At 40.2% G+C, this 12096-nt stretch overlaps 1 protein-coding gene across 1 annotated transcript in view; it reads left to right on the plus strand.

The window, feature by feature from the left end:
• The first annotated feature begins 319 nt into the window (after positions 1-319).
• Positions 320-12096, plus strand: part of LOC143281718 (adipocyte plasma membrane-associated protein-like) — a 27856-nt gene continuing 16079 nt past the window's right edge. The window contains exon 1 of the mRNA XM_076586986.1: positions 320-626. Within this exon, the coding sequence (XP_076443101.1) occupies positions 508-626 (119 nt within the window). The 5' untranslated portion in view covers positions 320-507. The remainder of the gene's footprint in view (positions 627-12096) is intronic.

The raw sequence follows: 12096 nt of genomic DNA on the forward strand, positions 1-12096 counted from the left end.
CCCTCCCCTCTCTACTCCCCCCCATTCCCCTAGCTGCTTGTCTTGCGTGTGGAGTGGGCATTGTTTTCGTAGACAATTGCTCTTCCTCTTCCCCTTTGGCGGAAAACCGGCACACGTCACATCCATTACAACGTCTGCATTCATTAATTAGTTGCAAAAGTGACAGCTTGCTTGATCCCCACCTTTCTTTGGAGACAAAAAAGAAAGAAAAAAAAAAAGAAAAAAAAAGAGCACTGCATTGTTATATATTCATCTTTCCCAGACGTAGATGTTTCATTTTTTTTATTATCAAAACTCCGCTGCAAGTTCTGAGGGAAAGATAACGAGTCCCGTGGTAAGGTAGGGTGGTGTGTGCTTCCAACACTACGGCGATAGCACTCTTGTGCTGTCAGGCTAACAAATGATGTGATACAGACCGGAAGAGCGATTTAGAAGTAATTCTCTCGAAACGGCTTTTGACCGACATCAGCCGCCGGAGTTTCAAGGGAGAGAATTCGATCTCTTTCAATGAAACGAATGAAGGACACTATCAAGTTCCCTGTGGCCAAACTTGTGGTCGCCATGGTCACTGTAGCGCTGAACATGAATCATGTGCAGATGCTCGACACGCAACCTCACGTTGTCAAGTAAGAACTGGATGAGTGTATGAGTTTTTTTGACTGTGTGAGTTTTGATTTCCGGTTATTATTTGAGAGCTGTTTGATTGGCATCTTATAATGTATTGTTTGTTTTCCTCCTTTTAGTCTATATTCTGATTTGTAAGTTGCCCTGTTACTGTTTTTCTGGTTCTTGTTCTTGCCACTGTTATTGTTTTTCTTGTTCTTGTTGTCGTTTGTCTTGGTCTCCTTGTTCTTTCTGTTCTTCTTCTTGTATTTTCAGTTATTGTTCTTTTTTTCTTTTTTTTTTGACTCACTTGTGTAAACAAAGTGAGTCTATGTTTTAACCCGGTGTTCGGTTGTCTGTGTGTGTGTGTGTGTCCGTGGTAAACTTTAACATTGACATTTTCTCTGCAAATACTTTGTCAGTTGACACCAAATTAGGCATAAAAATAGGATAAATTCAATTCTTTCCAGTCATCTTACTGAAAACAATATTGCACCTCTGGGATGGGCACAAAAAATAAAAAAAAGAAGCCTGATTATATGCAAACTGCATTTACTGTTATATTTATATTTTTTGTATTCTCTAAACTTGGCACTTTGATCTGATATTCGACCCAACAACAAGAGCAGTCATTATTATCATTTTTTTGTTCAAACAGGAACTTCTTTTGCTAAGCATGGAAGTTTTATTTATTTTGCAAACGTTTTGGTGCAGATTGTAAAAAAGGGAAATTACTCTGTAATTAATGCTAGGGGACTTAATTTGCTTTAAACTGATCTTTCTCATCTTAAACATTACATTTTGAAATTATACTCACTATATAAAAAGCTTGGATTTTTTAAAAAGTGTATCACAATTGAGTCTTGAAGGCCTTGCCTCTCTTGTTATCATTGTCTTGTTCTTCTTTACCTTCTTGTTCTTCATCTTCTAACTCTTGTTCTTCACTTTCTTCTCCTTGTCCTTCAAGGTTCTCTTGTTCTTATTCTTTTTGTCGTTGTTCTTGTGTGTGTGTGTGTGTGTGTGTGTGTTAGGGGGTTGTCTGTTTGTTCTTGTTCGTCAATGAAAATTTTGTTTTCAGTCTTCTGGTTGTTCTTCTTGTTCTTCCTCTTCTCGCCCTGGTTGTTCTTGTAAAGGTCCTCCCTTTTCTTCAACTCTTTGTTCTGTTTTTTCTTGTTCTTTTCGTTCTTGCTCATCTTTTTGATGTGCAGGGCGTGTATGACTGAATTCTGTCGATATCTACATGCATGAAAACATGAACATTTAAAAAAAAGAAAGAAAGAAAAAAAGGGAAGAAAAAAAAGCAAAAAAAAAAAAAAAAAAAAAAAAAAAAAATCCAACCCCCCCCCCCTCCCCCCCCCACCCCCCCGAAAAAAAAGAAAAGAAAGAAAGAAAGAGAGAGAGAGAGAGAGAGAGAGAGAGAGAGAGAGAGAGAGAGAGAGAGAGAAGCAGCTAGCTCGATCGGGACGGCTATTATTTGCCATTCATGACAATTATGATTATGATCATGACCATCTGGTTCTTCTTTTCCTTCTTCTTCTACTTCTCCCGACTTAACTCCCCCTTCCTTCTCCGGGCTGATTTTTGCCGTTGATGTGGTTGTGGCTGATGTGGTGGTGGACGTTTTGCTGGTGGTGTTGGTGTTGGTTGCGGTGGTGGTGGTTCTAATGCATTGTACTCTCTATGTCATATGCATTTCCTTGCCTCATCTACCTACTTGTAGATTATTCATTCTAGAAGTGTTGTCCTTTTACCTGTTTCCCCATTATGATACGGTAACCTGGCTGTGTGTGACAGAAGAGCGAACAGTTCAGGCTGCCTATACTGCAAGTCACAATTTCCTTCTGGATTCTCTCTCTTAAGCCAGTCACATATCATCAGATACAATTTCTTGTGTGTGTGCAAACGTATGAATGATCCTTCACGTTTCTTTCTTTTTTTTGTTTGTTATATCTTAATTTCTTTCAAATGGACTCTTCTTACTTAGTACTGAAACTAAAATTGTTAATAAAATTGGTCCTAAGGAAAATAACAAATGTAACAACAACAACAAGAGCAACAAGAACAAGAACAAGAACAACAGCAGCAACAACAACAATAACATCAATAACAAAACCTTTCAAAGTTTCAAAGGTGTCGTGTTTGTTTATTTTGTTGTTGCCGCGTGCAAAAAAAAAAAAAAAAAAAAAAAATTGTGACAAAAGTTATTTCTTAAAACATGTATTTATCTGTGTATATATTCATTCATTGCATATGCATGATGCTAAAAATCTGGAATATTTTTCTGTCTCTGAACAATCGATGTAGACAAATCCGCTGCGCTTTCAATTCTCAAGACATTTTTTGTTTAGTGGAGTGATGGCCTAGAGGTAACGCGTCCGCCTAAGAAACGAGAGAATCTGAGCGCGCTGGTTCGAATCACATCTCAGCCGCCGATATTTTCTCCCCCTCCACTAGACCTTGAGTGGTGGTCTGGACGCTAGTCATTCGGATGAGACGATAAACCGAGGTACCGTATGCAGCATGCACTTAGCGCACGTAAAAGAACCCAAGGAAACAAAAGGGTTGTTCCTGGCAAAAGTCTGCAGAAAAACCCACTTCCATAGAGAAAACAAATAAAATTGCACACAGGAAAACAAAACAAAACAAAAACAAACAAAAAAGGGTGGCGCTGTAGTGTAGCGACGCGCTCTCCCTGGGGAGAGCAGCCCGAAATTCACACAGAGAAATCTGTTGTGATTAAAAAAGAAAAAAAAAAAAAAAAAGAAAAAAAAGAAATACAAATACATTTATTTATTTATTCATTTATCTATTTATTTATAGATCTATTTATCTATCTATACATTGTGGATATCTGCCGCTAAAACTCAGGATTCTTTCCTCTTTGCGGAGAATCATGAAAACACGTACCTTGCTCGCGCTTTCAACCTCTTTTCGTTTGTTGCTTGTATAAATAAAAAATCTTAATATTTTCCCCTCTCCTTCTTCCGGCTTATCCTGCGCCATATTCGTTCCCGCTGTTCACTGTACGCCATGAGTGTATTATGCAGATTAAAAAGTAATATATAATGTACGGTGCATTTTTTTTTCTTTCTCTTTTTTTTTTGCGTAGCGGAAACGAGTTGGAAATATTGTGTGTCATAAGCAAATGGTCGTTTGTTATATATATATATATATATATATATATATATATATATATATATATATATTTAACCTTAAAAAATTTATACCATAAATATGTATATGTTTGTGACACAGACGTCCATTGTTTCTTTGCTGTGCCTGTGTGTAGCTATGTTCGTACGTTTACATACAAGAACACACACGCACGTATGTAGCTCGCTAATAGACCAGCTAAACTGCGTAGCCCTCAGATAAAAAACAAACAACAACAATAAAAAAACAAAAAAAAACAACAAAACAAAACAAAAAAACTGCCCCTAAAAGAAAAAATACAACGCTTAGAGAAGGAAAACCCAGCGCTGAAATACTTGCATTTCAGTGACACTTTCTTTTAGTTCGCACCTTTCACTTAAAGTCCATAGTTACCGCTAAAGACGTAACACAAATACAGGCGAATTTGAAAACACGATAAATGCATTTGTCTAGAGTCTTTAAAAAAAAAAAATCATGTATTAATTCTATTATTTCAAAAGCCAAAACGCTCGGACACGATAAAGAGAGCTAACAATAGCAAAGGCTTAATAATAATAATAATAATAATAATGGTACTTATATAGCGCTAAATCTTGTGCATAAACAAATCAAAGCGCTTTCGCACCAGTCATTCTCACGCAAGCATAACTCTAAAACTGAAAAAAACTAAAAAGACAAGGAAGAGGCAGGGAAGGGAGGCTATTTTGGGAAGAGGTGGCTTAAAACAACAACAACACCAAAAAACAAAGAAACAAACAAATAAAAAAACCCAAACAACAACAACAACAACAACAAAAAACAAAACAAAAACAAAACAAAAACAAACAAACAAAAACCCCCCAAAAACAAAACAACCCAACAACAAACAACAACAACAACAGAAATGCTCAAGCCATGCTGGCATTATTTCTGTTTTCAGTTAGCAAATGCAGCAGTTGGTCAGTTTGTTTATCTTTTTTTCCCCCCAGTTCTTTTATTTATGAATGTCATAATGATCGCGTGTCATTCTAAATTTGATCCGAACACACGGAGTCACAATTCCCAGTGGGGCCACAAAGAATCCACTATCTATCTATCCATCTGTCTATCTATCTATCTATCTGTCTGTCTGTCTGTCAATCCATCCATTCATTCATCCATCAGTTCATCTATCTGTCTTTCTGTCTGTCTATCTACATATATATTTCATTGAATATAAACAAAGCCCATCATAGCTGCCCGAAAAATTATATTGATAGAAGCAGCAACATCACCCAGGGTGTGACTGCGCCGACCCTCCTACACAAAGCACCCACCCACCCCCTCTCCGACACAACCACACACACACACACACACACACACACACATAGAGGCATGCAGACAGAAAGACAGACAGATACACAGACACACACACACATGCACACAGACAGATACACAGACAGACAGAGACACAGACAGACACACACACACACACACACACGGACACGCAGATATGCATCATTTGTCAAACCATAAAACATAAGCTGACAAAGAAACATTTCAGAGTGGTAAAATAGAAAAGCAACCACGGGAACATTTCGAGAACTAATTATTAGGCATCCATATATGTCGCCCTAAACTATCGTTCATTTGAAAACAGACGCTTGACCTCAATATCCCCCCCCCCCCCGACCAACCCCCCCCCTCCCTCTGAACTCAAGACGTTATGTCATTTCCAAGACTGACAAGTACGGGAAAAGACAATGCACTTATTCTTGAACCTGATTTACAAAGGACAAAGCGTAAACCCTACACATCCTGTAAATCCTTCATGGTTGTCCCCCCCCTCCCCCCCAATCCCCCGCCCCCCTCATATCCCTCTTGAAAAAGAAATCCCAAAGGCAGTGCATTTTTTGTCTTTGAATACATTTTGCAAAATTTGTATGCTTATTGCGCAGCTATTCCCTATGATACAACGCAAATCACGTTCTTGAATTAATTAAGATGAATACAATATTACAGTGTATTGTACATTATCTTTACTTATTGTTCTGCGTATCAAATAAGAAACAGTTAGTAACAAAAAAGATACATGAATTAGCTGAAATTTTAAAGCTTTATTTGATTAATCTATTTCAATAATTTTATACAGTTAATTAGATTAAAACAAACAAACAAACAAAAACACCTCAACTACAAAAATTAATTTAGTTTTCTTTACCCTCTTTTGCAAACGAGGCTCATTAATTTCAAAAGAATAGTTCACAATAAGTTACAACTGATGTCATAACACATCCTTATAAGATGTGATTCTATTTCTCATTTTATGTGTACAGTCACAAGCATTTTAGTCTAGTCATTAGCTACCGGTCACAGGGATCTGAGAAATCATACGCTCGTCACATGCTCGTCGTATTGTGCATTGTCCAACAGTCTGCACAGTCCATTTCGGCACTGCTGATTTCAAACATATTTATTTTATACTTACTTACTTAGATATGCCCATCGCTCCCGGTGGAGCATAGGCCATCGACGACCCCTCGCCATTGCACTCTGTTCTGGGCTGTTCTGGCCATTCCAGTCCAGTTTGTCCCTTGCTGCTTCAGCTCTGCCTCGGTGTCTCGCCTCATATTCATTTTATACGAACATTTTTTGTCAACCGTGTCTCGAATTCTAACAAGAGAAAAAACAGCAACACAAAAAACAACTACAACAAAACAAGCACTACAGGTTTTTCCCCAAATTAGCATACTTAGCAGGTATCTCATAGGTTACAAAGGTTAAGGAGCCGCCAGGGCAGAATATATCACGGACCAACCGTAAACCTTAAAACCTTATAAATATATATTAACAAACAGTAAGAGTGGTAACTCTCTCCATTCACAAGGTACACAACTTCAAGTCAGTGCTGCTTACGCTACCGATTCAGCTAGCACACAGGTAAAAAAAAAAAAAAAAGTACATGGGGAACAAACCCAGACACTTACTAGAAAAATGGAAAGGCGCCGGGCCTGGCCTTATACCGATCATTTGACATGTGCACACAGCAGCAAAGACAGCAGAAATGTGCAAACACAAATTAGCTTTTATTCAAGACTGGCATAGCCTCTTTAATCCTGAACAAGCCCCACAGAACACATGAACAATACAGAACAAACACATGGTTGCCTCGGTGGTTTTTCAACTGGAAATTAAGAAATAACGAGGCCAGGAGATGAAAGGATTAACAAATAGTAAAGAGTGGTAACTCTCTCCATTCACAAGGTACACAACTTCAATTCAGCGCTGCTTCCGCTACCGATACATAAAATTTTAACGGTACTAGATTTGATATAGGCTATATGCTTCGCATGGAAACGACACAGACGTAAAAAACAACAAAAAACAACGACCAGAAATAAAACAAACAAACTAAAACAAACAAACAAACAAACAAAAAACCAAACACACATCACACACACACACACACACACACACACAAAAACCCACACTTGTTTCAACGAAAGCTTGTTTAGTTTCTTACCCGTGTCAGTTCATCTCGGATTACTACAACATCACGCAAAGATTTTGGCTTCGGAAATATGTATTTGAAATAAAACAACAGCGTAATGTTCCCATCTCTATCTTGAATATGAACACACACACACACACACACACACACAAAAGCAAAAAAAGAAAAAAAAAGAAAAAAAAAGTGTGTGTGTTCGTGTGCACTTAGAAACAAACAGACAAAACAAAACAAGAGAGAGAGAGAGAGAGAGAGAGAGAGAGAGACAATGCGCTTGCTGGCAAGCTGCACCTATAGTGTGGAACACAAATCGCGAGACTGTCTGCATACATATAAGACACCGAATAATGTTCATGACTAGGGCACATAAAGCGTGCTTTTGTTTGGGAGTGTCAGGGGACGGAGTGAAAAGCGCTGCCGGCACATTGTTAAAACAATCAAAGTCAGATACACAGACAACAAAACGGACACGCTAGTAGTGAAACAGACAGACAGACACACAGACAGACAGACAGACAGAAAACCAGACAATAGAGAGACTGTCATAGCGACAGTCATGAGTTTTTCATTCCTGGGTCATTACGACTGGGAGAAGACCATGTTGTTATTTTATTTTATTTTTTTTTTACAACCAGTTTCGGCGTTTTAAGTTTTTCAGGTGGATAGGCCATGTAACAAGACCAACTAATAATAGATCGGAGATTGTGGTATGACCATGTATCAAGATTTAACTTCTCCAAGATCCGAGATTGTGATATGACCACGTAACAAGATCCACTACTCCAAGATCCGAGATTGTGATATGACCACGTAACAAGATCCACAACTCCAAGATCCGAGATTGTGGTATGACCACGTAACAAGATCCACTACTCCAAGATCCGAGATTGTGGTATGACCACGGAACAAGATCCATGATGAATCCTCCATAGAACTGAAAGGGATATGGTAGGAAAGACAAACAAAAACAAAAGCAACAACAACAACAACAACAAAAGCAACAACAACAACAACACACACACACACACAAACACACAAACACACGATTGACTGACCTGACTGACCAGATTGCAGAATGGACAGGAAAACCATTTTGCACAGACCCAGGGTTTGACACACAACCGACATACCTGGAGGAATCTGGTGAACTGTTCTTCTGTGCGGCGTCCTAATGACTCTTCACAGAGAGAAGAAGGAGAAGGAGAAAAAGAAGAAGAAGGAGAAGAAGAAGAAGGAGGAGGAGAAGAAGAAGAAGAAGAAGAAGAAGAAGAAGAAGAAGAATAAGAAGAAGAAGAAGGAGGAGGAGGAGGAGGAGGAGAAGAAGGAGAAGGAGGAGGAGGAGGAGTAGGAAGAGGAGAAGAAGAAGAAGGAGGAGGAGGAGGAGGAGAAGAAGAAGAAGAAGGAGGAGGAGGAGAAGAAGAAGAAGAAGAAGAAGGAGGAGGAGGAGAAGAAGAAGAAGAAGAAGAAGGAGGAGGAGGAGGAGGAGCAGGAGGAGGAGGAGAAGAAGAAGAAGAAGAAGCAGAAGAAGAAGGAGGAGGAGGAGGAGGAGGAGAAGAAGAAGAAGAAGAAGAAGAAGGAAGAGGAGGAGGAGGAGGAGGAGAAGAAGAAGAAGAAGAAGAAGAAGAAGAAGGAGGAGGAGGAGGAGGAGGAAGAGAAAAAGAAGAAGAAGAGAAGAAGGAGGAGCAGGAGGAGGAGAAGGAGAAGAAGAAGAAGAAGGAGGAGAAAATGGACAGGGAACCCGAATAGGAAGAGAGGGGCTCGAGTTTCATTCATGCAAGTACCGACATTGTTACTTCCCCCCCCCACACACACCCCCTACACTACAATTAGGCGTTCAGTGGTGGTCTGGTGGTGGTGCTAGACTTTCGGATGAGACGGTAAGGCGAGGTCCCTTTGCAACATGAACCGAGCACGTTTTTATCGCATTGTATTGTATTACTGGTTTCTTACCACAGTAGAGACTGCGTTTCATCGAAGTTCAGCATCACTCATTTATTATTTTGCCTTTCACTTGTTTGCATACATGTTAGTTTTTCTATTCTAGATTTTTTTTCTTCAGATAATTGACAGGGATAACTGTCTTGCCGGTTTTATGACGTCTACCAAGCGTCCACTGCTCTCAAAATCCCGGTCTCGTTCGGGTGAGACTATAAACCGAGGTTCCATACACTTAGCGCACGAAAAAGAAATTACGACGGCACCAAAGGGACTGTTCCTGGCAAACTTTTGTAGATAAACCCACTTTAATAGAAAGAAAGAAACAAAACAAACACACTTCCATACAGAAATGAAGAAAAAAAGTGTGGTGTGTATGGTGGCGTGTGTGTGTGTGTGTGTGTGTGTGTGTGTGTTTGGGGTGGGGTGACACGCTCTCCCAGGGGAGAGCAGCCCGAATTTCACCGCACAGAGAAATCTGTTGTGACAAAAAAGTAATACAATACAATACAGCGCAACACAACGCAACGCAACGCAACACAATACAAAACAATACAATGCAGTGCGCTACAGTGCAGTACAATACAATACAATACAATACAACGCAATACAATACAATACAATGCAACGCAGTGCAATACAGTGCAGTACAATGCAATACAATACAATACAGTGCAGTACAGTGCAGTACAACACAGTACAATACAATACAATAAAACATAATGCAATACAGTACAGTACAATTCAATACAATACAATGCAATACAACACAATACTCGCTGTTTCACCCGAAGACAATCACCCAGGCCAGCAATCAGGCTCCGGTGGAGACAGGGTGGGAATGGGAGCAGTAAAAATCCCACACCTTGCAACTGAAGAATCGAACCCTAGACAGTTGCTTCCTAGTATCATTGCACTCTGTCCGCTAGACCACCGCCCCACATTTGGTATCATCGTTCGTGAGTGGAGCTATTCAGTCCTGGTTAATAATATGTTTACTGCAGGTTTTCCTTATCAGACCTGAGATCTAGACAACCGGAATGCGGATGTGTGAACTGAAAAAAAACAACAACAAAACATCTAGTTAAAAAAGCTACAAGCCTCTAAACGACCGGTGTGCGACAAGCTTAATAACCGAACCGAATGCTGACACGACGACTTAACTCTTTGATTGCCACAGATGCTTGTCAGTGAAAGGCCGTCACCTCACTGAAATAAGATTGAAATTTCGGGCCAGAATGTCAGTCATCATTCTTTCTTCTTCCCCGTTGGGACTGCGCTATTTTTTTTATTCGGGAAAAACAACGAGAACAAAAACGAAAACAGTCACACAAGTTACAAGCATGGCACACTGAACTCATGTCACCACAGTTCAGCAGTTAAGGGGTTAAAGCTCTAATTGTACAGAGTTGCGAGGAGGTAAGCTGCAGGCACAGATTCTGTCATGATTGTTCAGCGACCTGGAACCGTGTGATGGCAGGCTTCACTGACACGACCTTGCCTCCATTTAGCAAGGCGATGAAGACACGACCGGAACACTGAATCCATTGTCCTTTTGTCATTTCGTCGTGACAGAGTTAAAATAAATTTATGCGGGGGTGATGGTAGAGTTTTTGTGTGTGTGTGTGTGTGTGTGTGTGTGTGTGTGTGTGTGTGTGTGTGTGTGTGTGTGTGTGTGTGTGTGTGTGTGTTGTATAAGAATGTATTACGGGTCAAATGAAACGGCTGATTTAGGTCGTGCAGGCGGTCATAGTCGTCGTATACATGTCATGATAACTGTTGAAACATGTCTTCTTTAGAGAGAGAGAGAGAGAGAGAGAGAGAGAGAGAGAGAGAGAGAGAGAGAGATTCGTTGTGACTTTACAAAGATCCTCATAATAAGGATAATTGTTGCGAATCCTTCGAAGTCAGCAAATGATATCCACTTCTGAGAACTCCAGAGAGAGAGAGAGAGAGAGAGAGAGAGAGAGAGAGAGAGGGAGAGACAGAGACAGGCAGAGAGACAGAGAGAGACAAAGAGAGACAGAGAAAGAGAGAGACACAGAGAGAGACAGAGAGAGAGAGACAGAGAGAGAAAGAGAGAGACAGAGAGAGAGAGAGACAGAGAGAGAGAAAGAGAGAGAGAATCGCTATGTCTGCAGATTCGTCGTCAGTGGACCCTCCAGATATCCCGGCAATGGAGCCCTCCCCCACAAATGATCCCCCCCAAAAAAACTGCACACAAAGGCTGTCACAACAACAGACAGAAAGAAAAATTAATAGAAACGTTACAAAAAAACCACCCCCCCCCCCAAAAAAACAACAACAACCCCCCCCCCCCCCAAAAAAAAACACAAAAAAAAGAAAAAGAAAAGAAAAGCAAAAAATGGGAAATAAAAATTCAGTTTCAGTTTCAATGAGGTGTCAAAGCGTGCGACCTGATTCATATACGCTACATCACATCTGCTTTAAAAAAGAAAAAAAGAAAAAAAAAGAAAAAAAGAAAAAAAAGGAGCCTCTCGGCCAAGAGGGTTTTAGGACAGTCGGCGTTGGGATGGTTTCCAAAGGCCAACTAGCACCCAAGGCTGCAGCACAAAGAGCCAGTGCAATTTTGCCTCCTAGTTTGAAAATCATAGTCCTCCACAAAAGACTAAGCTGTAAATGATTTCCCATTGCCTCGGAGAAACCATTGATAATACAACTCTCACTTTGCTGTTGGCCCAACTGTAAACTTATGTCAATCTGTGATATAGGCTAAGTGTTGGGCCTACACACTGCACTGCACTACACAACACTACACTACAAGCGTACGTGTGTTCATGCGTGCGGGAGATGCGCGGGATTTGTTTCAGCAATGTCCACTAGATCTCGTGACATGGATAAGATAAGATCAGTGGAGTGATGGCCTAGAGGTAACGCGTCCGCCTAGGAAGCGAGAAAATCTGAGCGCGCTGGTTCGA

Source organism: Babylonia areolata, chromosome 4 (assembly GCF_041734735.1).
Source record: "Babylonia areolata isolate BAREFJ2019XMU chromosome 4, ASM4173473v1, whole genome shotgun sequence".
Classification (NCBI taxonomy): domain Eukaryota; kingdom Metazoa; phylum Mollusca; class Gastropoda; order Neogastropoda; family Buccinidae; genus Babylonia; species Babylonia areolata.